Source organism: Schistocerca nitens, chromosome 2 (genome assembly GCF_023898315.1).
Source record: "Schistocerca nitens isolate TAMUIC-IGC-003100 chromosome 2, iqSchNite1.1, whole genome shotgun sequence".
Lineage (NCBI taxonomy): Eukaryota > Metazoa > Arthropoda > Insecta > Orthoptera > Acrididae > Schistocerca > Schistocerca nitens.
In genome coordinates this window covers 649,720,874-649,734,140 of record NC_064615.1, presented here as the reverse complement: position 1 = coordinate 649,734,140, position 13,267 = coordinate 649,720,874, and the positions used below count along the sequence as shown (strand labels likewise).

The 13,267-nt window shown below is 35.4% G+C and overlaps 1 protein-coding gene across 5 annotated transcripts in view; it reads right to left on the bottom strand.

Moving 5' to 3' along the window:
* Positions 1-13,267, bottom strand: part of LOC126236761 (clavesin-2-like) — a 600,452-nt gene that overhangs the window by 75,436 nt on the left and 511,749 nt on the right. For all 5 annotated transcript variants that reach the window (XR_007544982.1, XM_049946311.1, XM_049946312.1 and 2 more), the window contains exon 4: positions 4,751-4,842. Coding sequence is in view for 4 of the 5 variants with exons in the window: in XM_049946311.1 (XP_049802268.1) it covers positions 4,751-4,842 (92 nt within the window). In the remaining variant the exon portion in view is untranslated. The remainder of the gene's footprint in view (positions 1-4,750; positions 4,843-13,267) is intronic.

Below are 13,267 nucleotides of genomic sequence, written 5' to 3'. Positions count from 1 at the left end.
ATACATGATTTCTCCTGTCAGAATTATGGCCCTGGACTATATTGCTTTAATTACTAAGGACAACTTCCTGGATTATTTTGATTAGATATGAAATTATCCATTGGTTGGCTATACCATCAATCCCATAAAACATAAATTTATCTAGGAAAATACTGCTTCACACAGTCAAATGCTTTAGAGAGGTCAAAGAACATATCAGCCGTCACTGTTTTATTACTTAATGCTTGTAAAATCTGGTGAGTGAACATGTAAAAGGTATTCTCAGTTGAGTAACTTTTCTGAAACCCGAACTGTGATTTGCAAAGGATGCTACTGTTGCTAACACAAGTTACAGTGAAACCTCCTATAACGATTACCAATACAACAATAAACCTGGGTACAGTGATAATTTTATATGGCCCTGGCTTATTTCCTGTATTTCCTGTGTTAATTCCCCCTCATTACAGCACTGGAGTAAATTTAGCAACACCCTGTTATAACAAAGAGAAAATGTTGAGGAATTTACTGTTTCCTACTTTTAAGAAGCTTACTATAGCGGTAGGTATTGTTTATATATCTACTAGACTGTCGGCACTTTATTTCCAGAAGCTTCGCTACATACTACAATACTGTATTTATTCTAGCACTAAACAGAATAGTGTACAGCTGTGGGCGTGCTGTGCTAAGCAGCAAACATCAAAGAGCTCCTTTGTTTGAACGAGTGTTTAGTTTGTCCATTGCTGACCTTCAATAGCAGACAGAAGCGTTTTGTTGGGCTCATACACAGCATATCTCCGTGACTTTTCCAAACTGTGAATGTCTGATGTAATCGCTTTGGATTTTGCTAAGATTTGGATAATGGCTGGAACTCAGAAACAAATAAGGTTGGAGACAAAAATGGAGGATTTCAAAGACATTGATAACAGAATGAAACAAGTAGTTGTGGCGAGGAAGCATGGACTTGTACAATCAATGTTTGCTACATTATTTTAAAAATGAAAAGAAATTGAAGAAAGTTTTGGTGGTGGAAAAGTTAACCCTTCAAGAAAAAGAATAAACACAGCTGCTGCTGACGATGTGGACAGTGCTATACTGCGGTGGTTTAACAAGATTGGTGGTGGTAAGTTTCTGTGGGACCAAACTGCTCAGGTCATCAGTCCCTAGGCTTACACACTACTTAATCTAACTTAAACTAACTTACACTAAGGACATTACACACACCCATGCACGAGGGAGGACTTGAACTTCCGTGCACAGAATGTACCAATTAATGGTCTGTTGATATGTCAAGAAGCCTTAGATTTCGCTAAGTTGCATGGTTATTCTGATTTTAAGGCAAGTAATGGATGGTTGCAAAGATTTAAGGACATTCATGGGATCACTTTTTAAGTGATTTCAGGAGAAGAAAAATCGTCACACTTAGGTGATACAGAATTTTGGAGGAAAATCATCACGTGTAAACTGTTAGAAAAATACAGTCTTGAAAACATGTACAACACAGATGAGACAGGATTGTTTTATCAACTGATGCAAGAGAAGATGATGGCCTTTACAGGAGAAAATTGTAAAGGAGGTAAGCAGTCTAAAGTACACCTAACTGTTATTCTCTGCAGCAACGTGTCAGGAACACATACGTAAATTGACATCATTGGTGATCAGCAAACCCATGGCGCTTCAAAAATGTAAGAAGCTTACCACATAAGAGGGTGCATACATTTTATTTTACCTTCCTTCAGTTTATAAGTTAATTCAGCACAGTATAGCTTCAGCTGTAATGTTTTAATACAGTCGTATGGGAAATGTGATTTTTTTTATTGCAGTCAATTACAAGACAAATAGAAAAGCATGGATGATGTGTACTCCTTTTAGTGAGTGACTGCATTCTCTTGATAAAGAGGTATCAATGAAGCTAAGAAAATTGCATTGTTGGTGAATAGTTGTAGCGTGCATAACAACATGTCAGTGTTGAAGAACGTTGAACTATGCTGCTTCCCCCCAAACTGTACATCAATTCTTCAGCCACTAGATATGGGGATAATGAAGAACTTTAAGACAAAATACAGTACACGTTTAGTTCAACACATGATCAGAAACATTCAGAGAAAGGTGAGCAGTCCCTATGGTTTCAATGTGAAGCAGGCTTGTGACATGATTGCTAGTTCCTGGAGCAATGTACAGCCAAATGTGATTGTGAACTACTGGAAAAATGTAAGAATTTCCAAAAGTGAAGATGTTGGTGAGTATGTAGTGCTGGATGAAATAATGCAGGATGATATTCAAGGAGATTTATTCAGCAGCTTCTGGTAAAAACATAGATGCTTCAGTAGTTGAATACTTCTCAGTGGTTGATGAGGCGTTGGTGTTTGAAGCATATACCGCTGAATATATCACTGAGGAGTTAAAGGGTAATTCACCTGTTGAAGATTCTGACGATGACAGTGATGTGATAAGTGTGAATCCCTCTCCTCTGATAGAGCTAATTGGTCAGTTGGAAATCATCTAGCAAGTAGCAACTTCAATCCCCAGTGTTTCAGTACAGCTATTGATTTCGTTAGAGGAGATTAAGACAATATTCACAAGAGAACCTTTAAGAAAAAAGAAACAAAGAAAAATAAGTGAATTTTTCTATACACAAAAGTAGGATATTCTACAGGTACAGTATTAATACATGAAGTGAACAATTTGAACAAAATGTGTTTCATTATTTGTCTTTTAATATTATTTTTCATCAGAAAAGTACTACAGTAATGTACTTTTCAGCCACAAAACATGCCTCCTTGCTCCAAGTCATGATAACAAAATCTCATTATAACAATAACCATGATACAACAATATAATTTTCATGGTCCCATGAAATTTGTCATATCAAGGTTTGGCTCTACTATTCTCAAAAATTTTGGAAAATGATGTCAGTAGTGAAAATGATTTATAGTTAGTGACATCTCTCTTATCACCTTTCTTAAAGATGGGTTTAACGATGGCATATTTCAGTATCTCTGGAAAAATGCCTTGAATTAGTGATGCACTACCTATTTCAGAAAAGATTGGTCTTATTACATGGGATTAAATATTTATTGCTCTATTGGAAACACCATCAAAACCAGATGAGCTTTTATTTTTGATGGACTCTATAATTTTCTTAATTTCAGAAGAAGTTGGTGACACATTCATATGACTGAATTTAATGAAAGTTACTTTTTCAACACAGTGCCGTGATTTTGCTCATGAACTGTTTGTCCTTATGCTTTCTACTACATTTAAGAAATTATTATTATAAGCATTTGCTCCTTGTGACTCATCATTTACAGCCCTTCCTTTCAGTTCAACAGTGATGTTGTCTTGTTCTGTGGCTCGGTGTCCTGTCTCTTATTTCACTATGTTTCATATAGCCTTAAGTGTGTTGTCGGTAGTACTGATTTCGGATATTATGTACAAGTCCCTTGATTTTTTAATTAACTTTCTTAGTAATTTTGAGTAGTTTTTGTAGTGTACAACTACTGCAGGATCCCTACTTTTTCTTGCCAAAAGACACATTACCCATTTACCTTTCACAAGGAACTTCAATATCTAGTGATCCATGTTATTTATCCTAACTGTGCATCAGTCCCAAACAACATCAAATGAGTGCTATGGATGCTTGTGGATAATTGACATCTGTCTTTGAGAATGAGGGCAGAAGCATTGAAGATAAACAAAGTTAGCGTAAGCACTGCTGTTCATGAACATTTGCAGATGTTGTGGATACACAACAATGTGTGATCACATTACAATTCCACAATAGGTGTTTGCTGGCGGTTTTTAACAGATTTACAACTGATGTCAGAGGTTTATTGTAGCCAACTGTAATTACTTTTAATGCCAGTAAGGCATTTCATTTATTACCTGAGACCATTCACTGCTTTCTTCCTGACACATAATTACAGTGCTCTCCACATTCTGAGTTACGCAACTAAATGCTCCAGTAAAAACTAACATTTACCTTCAAAACTCATTACAGTATCTTTAACAAATATTAGAGTAGACTGATATTTGTCCATCAAACCACAATGTTCTCAGATCACATTCTAATAATCAAGATGGTATTGACAGGAGACATACAAAAAGTAAATGATGCTTGTAAACTTGAAAATTGGTTTTATCACAAGTTTTAGAAAACTTTGTATGTAGCTGCTAATTTTTCATAGTTTTCTATAACTTCATGATTTAATATTTGCCTCTGTCTACAGTGAGTGATACCTACACCTATAATTGATATCACACACGAAAACCTGCTCAACAATAATTTCAGTGTTACATTTTCATCCGATCACAGTAGAGTTATTGATTCATCCACATTATGTTTTGCTGCTCTTAAAAATGTAAAAAGGTTCTGCACATTTACGGTATTCTCCATATTCAGTCTTGCACAACTACATTTTCCAGTAAAAACTAGCATTTGCCTTAGAAACGCATTTCAGTATCTTTAATAAATATTAGAGTATATTGATATCAGTTCATCAAACTAAGATGTTGTCAGGACACATATTAATGATCAGTGTGGTATTAACAGGAGATCTAAGAAAATTAAATTTTGCTTGTAAACTTGAAAATTCATTTTGTCACAAGTTTTAGAAAACTTTTTCTATAGCTGCTAATTTTTCAGTTTTGTATAACTTCATCTTTTAACATTTCCCTCTGCCTGCAGTGAGTGATACTTACGTTTATTATTGATGTAACACAAACAAACATGCTCAATAAAAATTTTAGTGCATACATATTCCTCAGATCTTACCAGTGTAAATGCTTCATTAACATCATGTTTCCTTGCCCTTAAAAATGCAAGAAGAAATGTGTCATCAGTCCTTGGGTACAATTCTGGCACATCTGTAAACATAATAAAACATTTTTTGTATACAAAGGTCACAGTTTTACACCATTCATCATGTCACTATATTGGTGTTTTTTACTATTATTTCATTACAGGTTCTCTTTCATTTTACCTGATTTATTCCAAACAGCTTTAAAATATGTGGAAATAACTTTCAAACATAATTATTTCAGTTACAGTTAGTTTCATATTCCATGGATCATAATTGCAATGATGTGGAATGAGTCATTTTACATTCACATCAGAAATTAATTTATAAATGTGGATACATGCTGACCATTTACAGGTGTTGTTGTTGTCTATTTTTTTAATGCAGATTTTAGTTAATAATTCCTAATCACCATTTTTTACACATTACAATGAATAAAAGGACTTATCAAGGAGAAACGTTTTCAGTTTGTAATCAAGTTTTACCTTGTTGTCTTCCAGATATTTTCCATGACTGATCAAAATTTTGGTTGCAGCATTGTGCACCCATTTTGTGCTTTAAGATAGTCTTTATATGGAGTAACATTATTGTAGTTATGTACATCATTGTTAGATTATTTTTAAAGAAACTTAGTGAAGGAATAAATATACTGTGAATCAGTAGTCAAACTGTATAACTCCTTAACAAGACAACTACAAGATGACCATGGACCATCACCATATATTATTCTTACAGCTTGTTTTTGAGCAATGAAGCCTTTATTTTTAAAGATGAATTACCAGTACATCAGAACATTATTCCATATGACATTAATAAATAAATAAATAAATATTGAATGAAAATATGCAGTAAATGCCAACTTATTGATTTGTCTCTCCCCAGGATTTTTAATTACTCTAAGGGCAAATGTGTCTGAATTAAGTTGTTTTAGAAGTTCCAAGATATGTTTTTTCTTGTTTAAATTCTCATCAATATGGACACCTGAAAACACTGAAATTGCCACCCTATTTATTATTTCCTCCCTGTGGTACACTTATCACTGTGTCATACCTCAGGATGTGAAGGACTAAATATGTTGTGTCCTTCTGAAATTGAGAGTGAGACCATTTGTAAAAACTAGCCAATAGTACTTTTAAGAATAGTGTTTAGCACTTCTTCTTTTGTTGTATGTGTGTTTCAAATGATTACAATACTAGTGTCATCCATAAAAAGTATTAATTTTTCTAGCTGTGTATTAATTAGACAGAAAATCATTTAGATGTTTAAAGAACACTAACACAACTAAGATTGAGCCTTGGAGGACTCCATTCATGATTTCTCCTCAATCAAAAGAATCTCCCCTGATTATATTCGTTGAATTACGAAGTACAAGTTCTGTAATCTTTTTGTTAGATATGACATTATCCATCAGTTGGCTATATCATAAGTTCCATACAACCTCAGTTTATCTAGGAGAATACTGTGAGTCACACAGTCAAATACATTAGACAGGTTGCAGAAAATACCAACCAATGTTATTTTGTTATTTAAGGCTTGTAAAACTTCGTGAGTGAATGCGTAAAAGACGTTCTCGGTTGAGTAAGTGTTCTGAAATCCAAACTGTGATTTACTAAGGATATTATTGTTGTTCAACTGGGAAACTATTCTATAATGCATCACATTCTCTAAACTTTTATAAAACAGTGTCAATAGTGAAATGAGTCAGTAGTTATTGACATCTCTCGTATCACCATTTTCAAATTCTCAAGAAAAGTCCACTTAAAGCACTTCCATTTAATTCAGTAGTGATATGGTCCTGTTCTTTGGCCTGCTGTCCTGTGTCTTGTTACACTACATACCATATAGGCTTAAGTCTGCTGTTCAAATTATTTATTTCTGACATAATGTGCATGTCCATTGCTTTTTAATAACTTTTCTTAGTGATTTTGAATTGTATTTGTAGTGTGCAACTACGCAGGACCTTTACTTGTTTTTGTCAACAGATACATTCCCTTTTTTTCTTTCATGGGATACTTTAATCCCTCTAATGATTCATGTTTTTTTACATGGTTGTTTAATGTTCTTTCTGATTACCTTATGCAGAAAGCTATTTCCAAATAATTATATTAATTTATCATGGAACAGATTAAATTTTATGGAAACATCTCATTCATTATAAATTTCATCCCAGGTCATCTCTTGTAAAGTATTCTTAAAAGCATTTATTCTTGAATTATTAAATATTCTAATTGATTTTTGCTGAGGAGTATCTCTGCTCTAAGGCTCTGTCTTACCCTAACTAACTGCACATCAAGTTCAGAGAAAGACTTTAAAAACTGGTTGCTTTGAGCATCATCAAAAGGAATATTATAAATTACAGGTGCAATAAAGTCAGTATGTGAAAGTATCTCATTCACTTTACAATTCATAGGAAGTGAGACAGTAAAAGTAGTAGACAAGTTTTGCTATTTGTGGAGCAAAACACCTCATGATGGCCATAGTTGAGAGGGGCTATAAAACTGGAAATAGCATGAAAAGTATTTGTAAAATAGAGAATCTATTAACACCAAATATGAATTTATTCCTTAAGAAGTGTTTCCTAAAGGTGTTTATCTGGAGTGTAGCCTTGTACAGATGTGAAACATTCACAATAAGTCATTCAGAAAATAAGAGAATAGAAACTTTTGAAATATGGTGCTGTAAAAGAAAGCTGCAGACTGGATAGGTAGATTGAATCACTGATGAGGAATTGCTGACTCAGTATGGGGAAAAGAGATATTTATGGCAGAATTTGACCAAAAGAAGGGATCAATTCCTAGGACACATCCTGAACCATCAAGGAATACTGAGTTTGGTAAAGGAGGGAAGTATATGAGGAGGGAGTGTTAAAACTGTTGAGGGAAGGCTAGACATGAATACAGTAAGCAAGTTCAAATGGTTGGAGGTTGCATTACTTCTGAAATGACAAGGCTTGCACAGGATAGACAAGCATGGCAAGCTGCATCAAACCAGACTTTGGACTGAAGTCTGTAACAACAACTCCAAATAGTCCAGTTTTTTTTTTTACTTTTCCCGTTATGAACAAGATTTTGTAGGTATTAATATCACTATCACTGATTTCATTAATATTAGTATACATCTCTGCAGAAACACTTCTTTAATCAGCTTACAGTTTTTAAGTTTTAATGACAAAACAAGGTAGACAGTAGAACCACAGCTCTCAGTAATATTTCTTTTTATTAATGAGCAATAATATTTATTTTTATTAAGGGGATGGTATACCAATACGGAGCATAAGTGTAAACACTTCCACCTCTCTGCCTAATATGCCATCTATTTAAGAGAGTCTTTTTCCTTTCTTTACTTCTGTTTGTCCTTTTATATATTACCACCTCTATTATATTTGACACAGAACAATAATTGCCTTAATTTGTAAACCATTTTTACTGGTCTCTCTTTTACATACATGTGGGGTGTGTGAAGTTCCAGCAGCTTCTACATAGCCATTACACACTTTTATGAAAGCATAGTTTTGAAGAATTGGATACGAAAACACAACCAAAATTACATCTATAATTTCGATGAGAAAGGCAGGAACGAAACTTTCCAAAGTGAACATACACTCGGATAGCCATGGGCGTGGACTTGCAAAAATTTTACGTTATGAACATGGTACAAACGCATCTAGTTACGTGAAACCAGGGGCACCTATGCACGAAATTACAAAAAACATAAAAGCCGGAATTTCATCAAATGCAAATGAATGCACAGTGATAGTGGGGGGAGCCACTGATGTTTACCAAAATGAATTATCGAGTGCCCTCGAAAACTTAAAAGAAATACTGAATACCAATAAGAGTAAAACAATGGTCATCATTGGCACTCCTCATAGACACGACCTCATAAACATTTCATGTGTAAATAGAGAAATCATAAAAGCCAACAAACAGTTTGAGAACATATGCAAAATGTATGAAAACGCTCAATTTCTACCTGTTAACTACCTATAGAGAGACTGTTTTACAAGACATAGTATGCACTTAAACGGAAAGGGAAAGAGACTTCTCAGCTTTAAAATTTTAGAGACATTGATGACAACAGTCAAACCAAGATTACCATGCCAGCCACAAATAATAGTACAGCAACCACCACCAACTACAGCAGTGAAACCATCAAAAACTACAGCAACAAAAAAATCAATATCAGAAACAAAACCAACATCATCAGCTGATTCAGCACAGCTCTCACCAGTGGCAGAAAAACCAGCATCGACTGAAGCAAGACAATCCTCATCAACAGCAACACTAGGCATAGTCACAACATTAGCTGACAATCCACCATGGCAGAACCACTCCCACCAGCAGCAGCAGCAGCAGCAGATGAATCAGCATCATCACTAATCCCAGTAACAAGACCAAATACTTACAGACTCAGGCACAGATAAGACAATTTTAATGTCCTTCACTGGAATGTACAGTGTTTATCTAATAAGTTGGAAGTAGTGGAAGATGTCATAGAGACTTATCACTTACATGTAGTCTGTCTCGTAGAACACTGGTTAGAGCATGATGAAATAGATCTATACTGCGCTGAGGGCTACACCCTAGCTGACAAATATTGTAGAACTAATAAAAATCATGGTGGGTGTGTTATATTTAAAAAAAAAAGGGATTAAATATAAACCAATAGCAAAAGTTAAAGCATTATCTCTAGAAATGTTATGTGAAATTGCAGCTGTTAGGTTAACACATTTAAATTTAATAGTTGTAGCTTTGTACTCAACTAAGACTGGAGGCAATTCAGCAGATGATTTTGGTAACAAGTTAGTGTCTTTATGTGAGACAGTCTGTAAGTATAAGTGTATGATACTAATCTGTGGAGATTTCAATTTGAATTTTCAGTTGTCCACTATCTATAACTCATATGTAAATAATTTATTAAATTCTTTTGGTCTTTATATTACAACCATTGAAATAACAAGGCCACATTATAAAGGTACTGGTACCTGTATTGATAATATAGTTGTATCGAATGAGTTAATGCATTTCAAGTCAGAGGTAATTAAGACCTGGGTATCTGACCACTGGCCACTACTTCTTAGAACAGATATAACAAGAAATTGTAACACTGACTCAGTGCACATGGCAGGAAAGAAAGTATGTGTGGTCAATTATGGTAATCTAAACATGTTTAAGTCTCGTATTGATAAAAGTAATTGGTTGCAGGTTTATCGAGAACATGCAATAGATTGAAAGGTGGAAGAACTCATATCTACTCTTTCTGTATATGCTAAGATGTCCTTTCCCATTAAGTTACTAAATAATAAAAAGTCACTTAGAGTAAATAAGGTCAAGGATGAAAAGGTGTTGAAGATCAAGAGGGAGTGTGATCAGTATTATGACTGGTATAGAAGTACAGGTTCTCAAGTATTTAAAGACATGCTCACAGTGAAAAAGAAAAGATTAAGACAGGTCTTAAAGGAAGCTAGGTATATAAAAATGAAGATATAATACTAGCATCTGAAAATAAGACATGTGCAATGTGGAATACCATTAACATTCAGTGCAACAGGAAAATGACTTCACAGGCTGAAAGCAGTAATCTGAATGCTGCACAGTTAAATACATTCTTCACTGAGAAGGTGCAAGAAATAATAAAGGTGATTGGCACTTCCAATATAGCCACTCACCATAAATACTACCTGAGAAACACCACAAAGCCTGAAAGTACATTTAGCTTTAAACTGGTCAAGGTACAGGATGTTACTAATATACTGAGGAAAATGAAGAACAGTTTTAGTAATGATGTTTATGGTTTAAGTTCAGCGATGTTAAAGTGTGATTCAGTTCAACTGCCAGAATTGATAACACATGTAGTAAATACATGTATTTTGAAGGCTCAGTTCCCAAAGGCATTAAAATTTGTTAAAGTCACTCCAACACACAAAAAAGTCAGCCTCTCAAGTTGTGATAGTTTTAGGCCTGTTTCAATTGTGCCAGTCTTGTCTAAAGTGATAGAAGCTATATTAAATAATCAAATAGTAAAATACTTTGAAGAAAACAAAATCTTCACTGATAGTCAATTTAGCTTCAGATCAGGGTTAGGAACTGTTAAATCTGCCTTATCACTTTTAACACAGTGTGTGAAGCAACTAGAAAGCAAGCTAGTGGTTCAGAATAAACTCTTTGATTTATCAAAAGCTTTCGACACCGTGTCTCATGAAATCTTATTGAACAAACTGCAATTCTATGGCTTTACAGGAAGTGCTCTGGAATCGATAAAATCTTATCTAAGTAATAGAGTGCAGAAGGTGGTTTTTAATGGTGCAGAATCAGATTACTTACCTGTGGGCATGGGTGTCCCACAAGGTTCTGTACTTGGCCCAATTCTATTTATTATTTATATAAATGACTTACCATGTAACATAGTTGGGCCATCAACTAGGACTTACGTATTTGCAGATGATCTTGCAGTCTGTATAACTGCAGAAACAGCACAGAAGGTGAAATATGAAGCAGTGCACCGTCAAAGTTGAAAATTGTGTAAAGCTAATTCCCTTTGTGTCAACCAAAAAAAAGTACAAGACCTGTATGTATCGTGGAATAATAACGCTGAACTTGAGCAGAGCTCAAATGCTGTTAATTTCCTTGGAATCTCAATTGATTCAAAATTATCCTGGGGTAGCTATCTTTAAAGATAGCCAACAAATTGGAATGAAAATATAGAATATCAGAGATGAATCTGCACCAGAAAAAAAAATCATGAAATTTAAACTGAATTAAATTATTAAAATTAATGAGCAGAACTGTGTCATTTTATCTGCAAAACGTATGTGTCAGGCTAACAAGGAAAACATATTTAAAGCTATTGGAAGTACACTAGAAGAATGATAAGATCTACAAGATAAAATAATACAATTTCTGAACATCATAAAACAATAAGTAAATTCACATGGCAGCATGACTGAAGGAAAGTTGTGAAAAGTTATACAAAAGAACGTGGAAGAAAGAAAGCAAGAATTAATCAATACATCTGTTAATGCCATAAATGATACTTATCAGAGGGTCCAATAATTTCAGCATTTCAACTCTATCAGTGACATACATACAGCAGTGAGATTTTGAACTAATTTGTGTGAAAAAAAGAAGATTAGCTTATACACATGATACATGCAGTGAAAAGCACATATGTGGAGTAGCCGAATGATTTATACCTGTGAAAGCTACCACCAATTTGAAGGCATGATCCTATAAAAGTACTGGTCACTTTGGACATTATCATACAGCAGGAGAAACTATTGGGGATATTAATGTAGAAACTGTTGAGCATGATTCACAACAAGCTGTTGTTGATGCAGTACAATGGTATTGACAACTTGTGCTTCTTATTGGACTGTATCAAATCACTTGAAGAGAAACATCAGTATAAGAAAATCATAACACTAATTACCAGAACTGTAGGTTCAAGTTGTGAGATTCTACAAATAGAAGCAATTAGGTGGTACAATACCGGCCAAGCAATAAACCTTGTCTGTAGGTTTCGTTTTCAGACACCCAGTTGTCAGTCATGTAGTTTTATTCTATATGACAACCACTTGTTTTGCATGGACAGAGCTATACAATGCAGGGCACTGTAATAGGTGGACCAGGTCACATATTGTCACATAGAATAATGTATAATTAGATGAATGACAACACTAACATCACTTAACAAAGTGTTTCCATTACCTCCTGATGACATGGATGACGACTACATGGGCCAGGTGTTAACCACAGCAGAGTAAGCTCAGCAGTCAGCTTGACTCTGCACGCTGCAGGCTCCAGAGATAGGCAACAAAGAGAAAGGTGCTGATGGTATGCGGCCATACCATGAAAAGGTGTGATCTACACCGCTGGCCACCGTAAATGCAACACCCCGCAGGAAGCATCCGAATCAAGTGAAATTTACACCATGGGTTTGCAGCGATGAGATATGCATCTGATTAGAATTTCAGCGCAGACGCACATCAGCGCGCCTGTGGCGCCACCTCATAGCGCCATTTAAGGCTTGGCGATTTCGACGAGTGTACGTTCGGCACGTGTGTTTACCTCGTGGTTGTTTCACAAGACGATCAGTTATGCCTCGTAGACAACAGCGAACATCGTTTGTTCAAGTATCCGAGTTCGACAGAGGAAGGATAGTGGCTTACCGAAATTGTGGATTATCATACAGAGAAATCGCTAGTCATGTTGGACGAAACCAAACAACTGTAATGCGGATATGTGACCGTTGGATGCTGGAGGGTACGACGGACCGACGTGGTCGATCGCATTCACCTCGGTGCACCACTGCACGTGCTGATAGGCAAATTGTGCGCATGACAGTGACGGATCGCTCAGTGACATCCCGAACCATAGCACAGCACATTGCGTCTGTAACGCATGATCCAGTGTCTGCGCGTACCATTCGACGCCGTTTACAGCAGAGTGGTCTGTCCGCAAGACGTCCATTGCTTCATCTACCATTGACGCAGA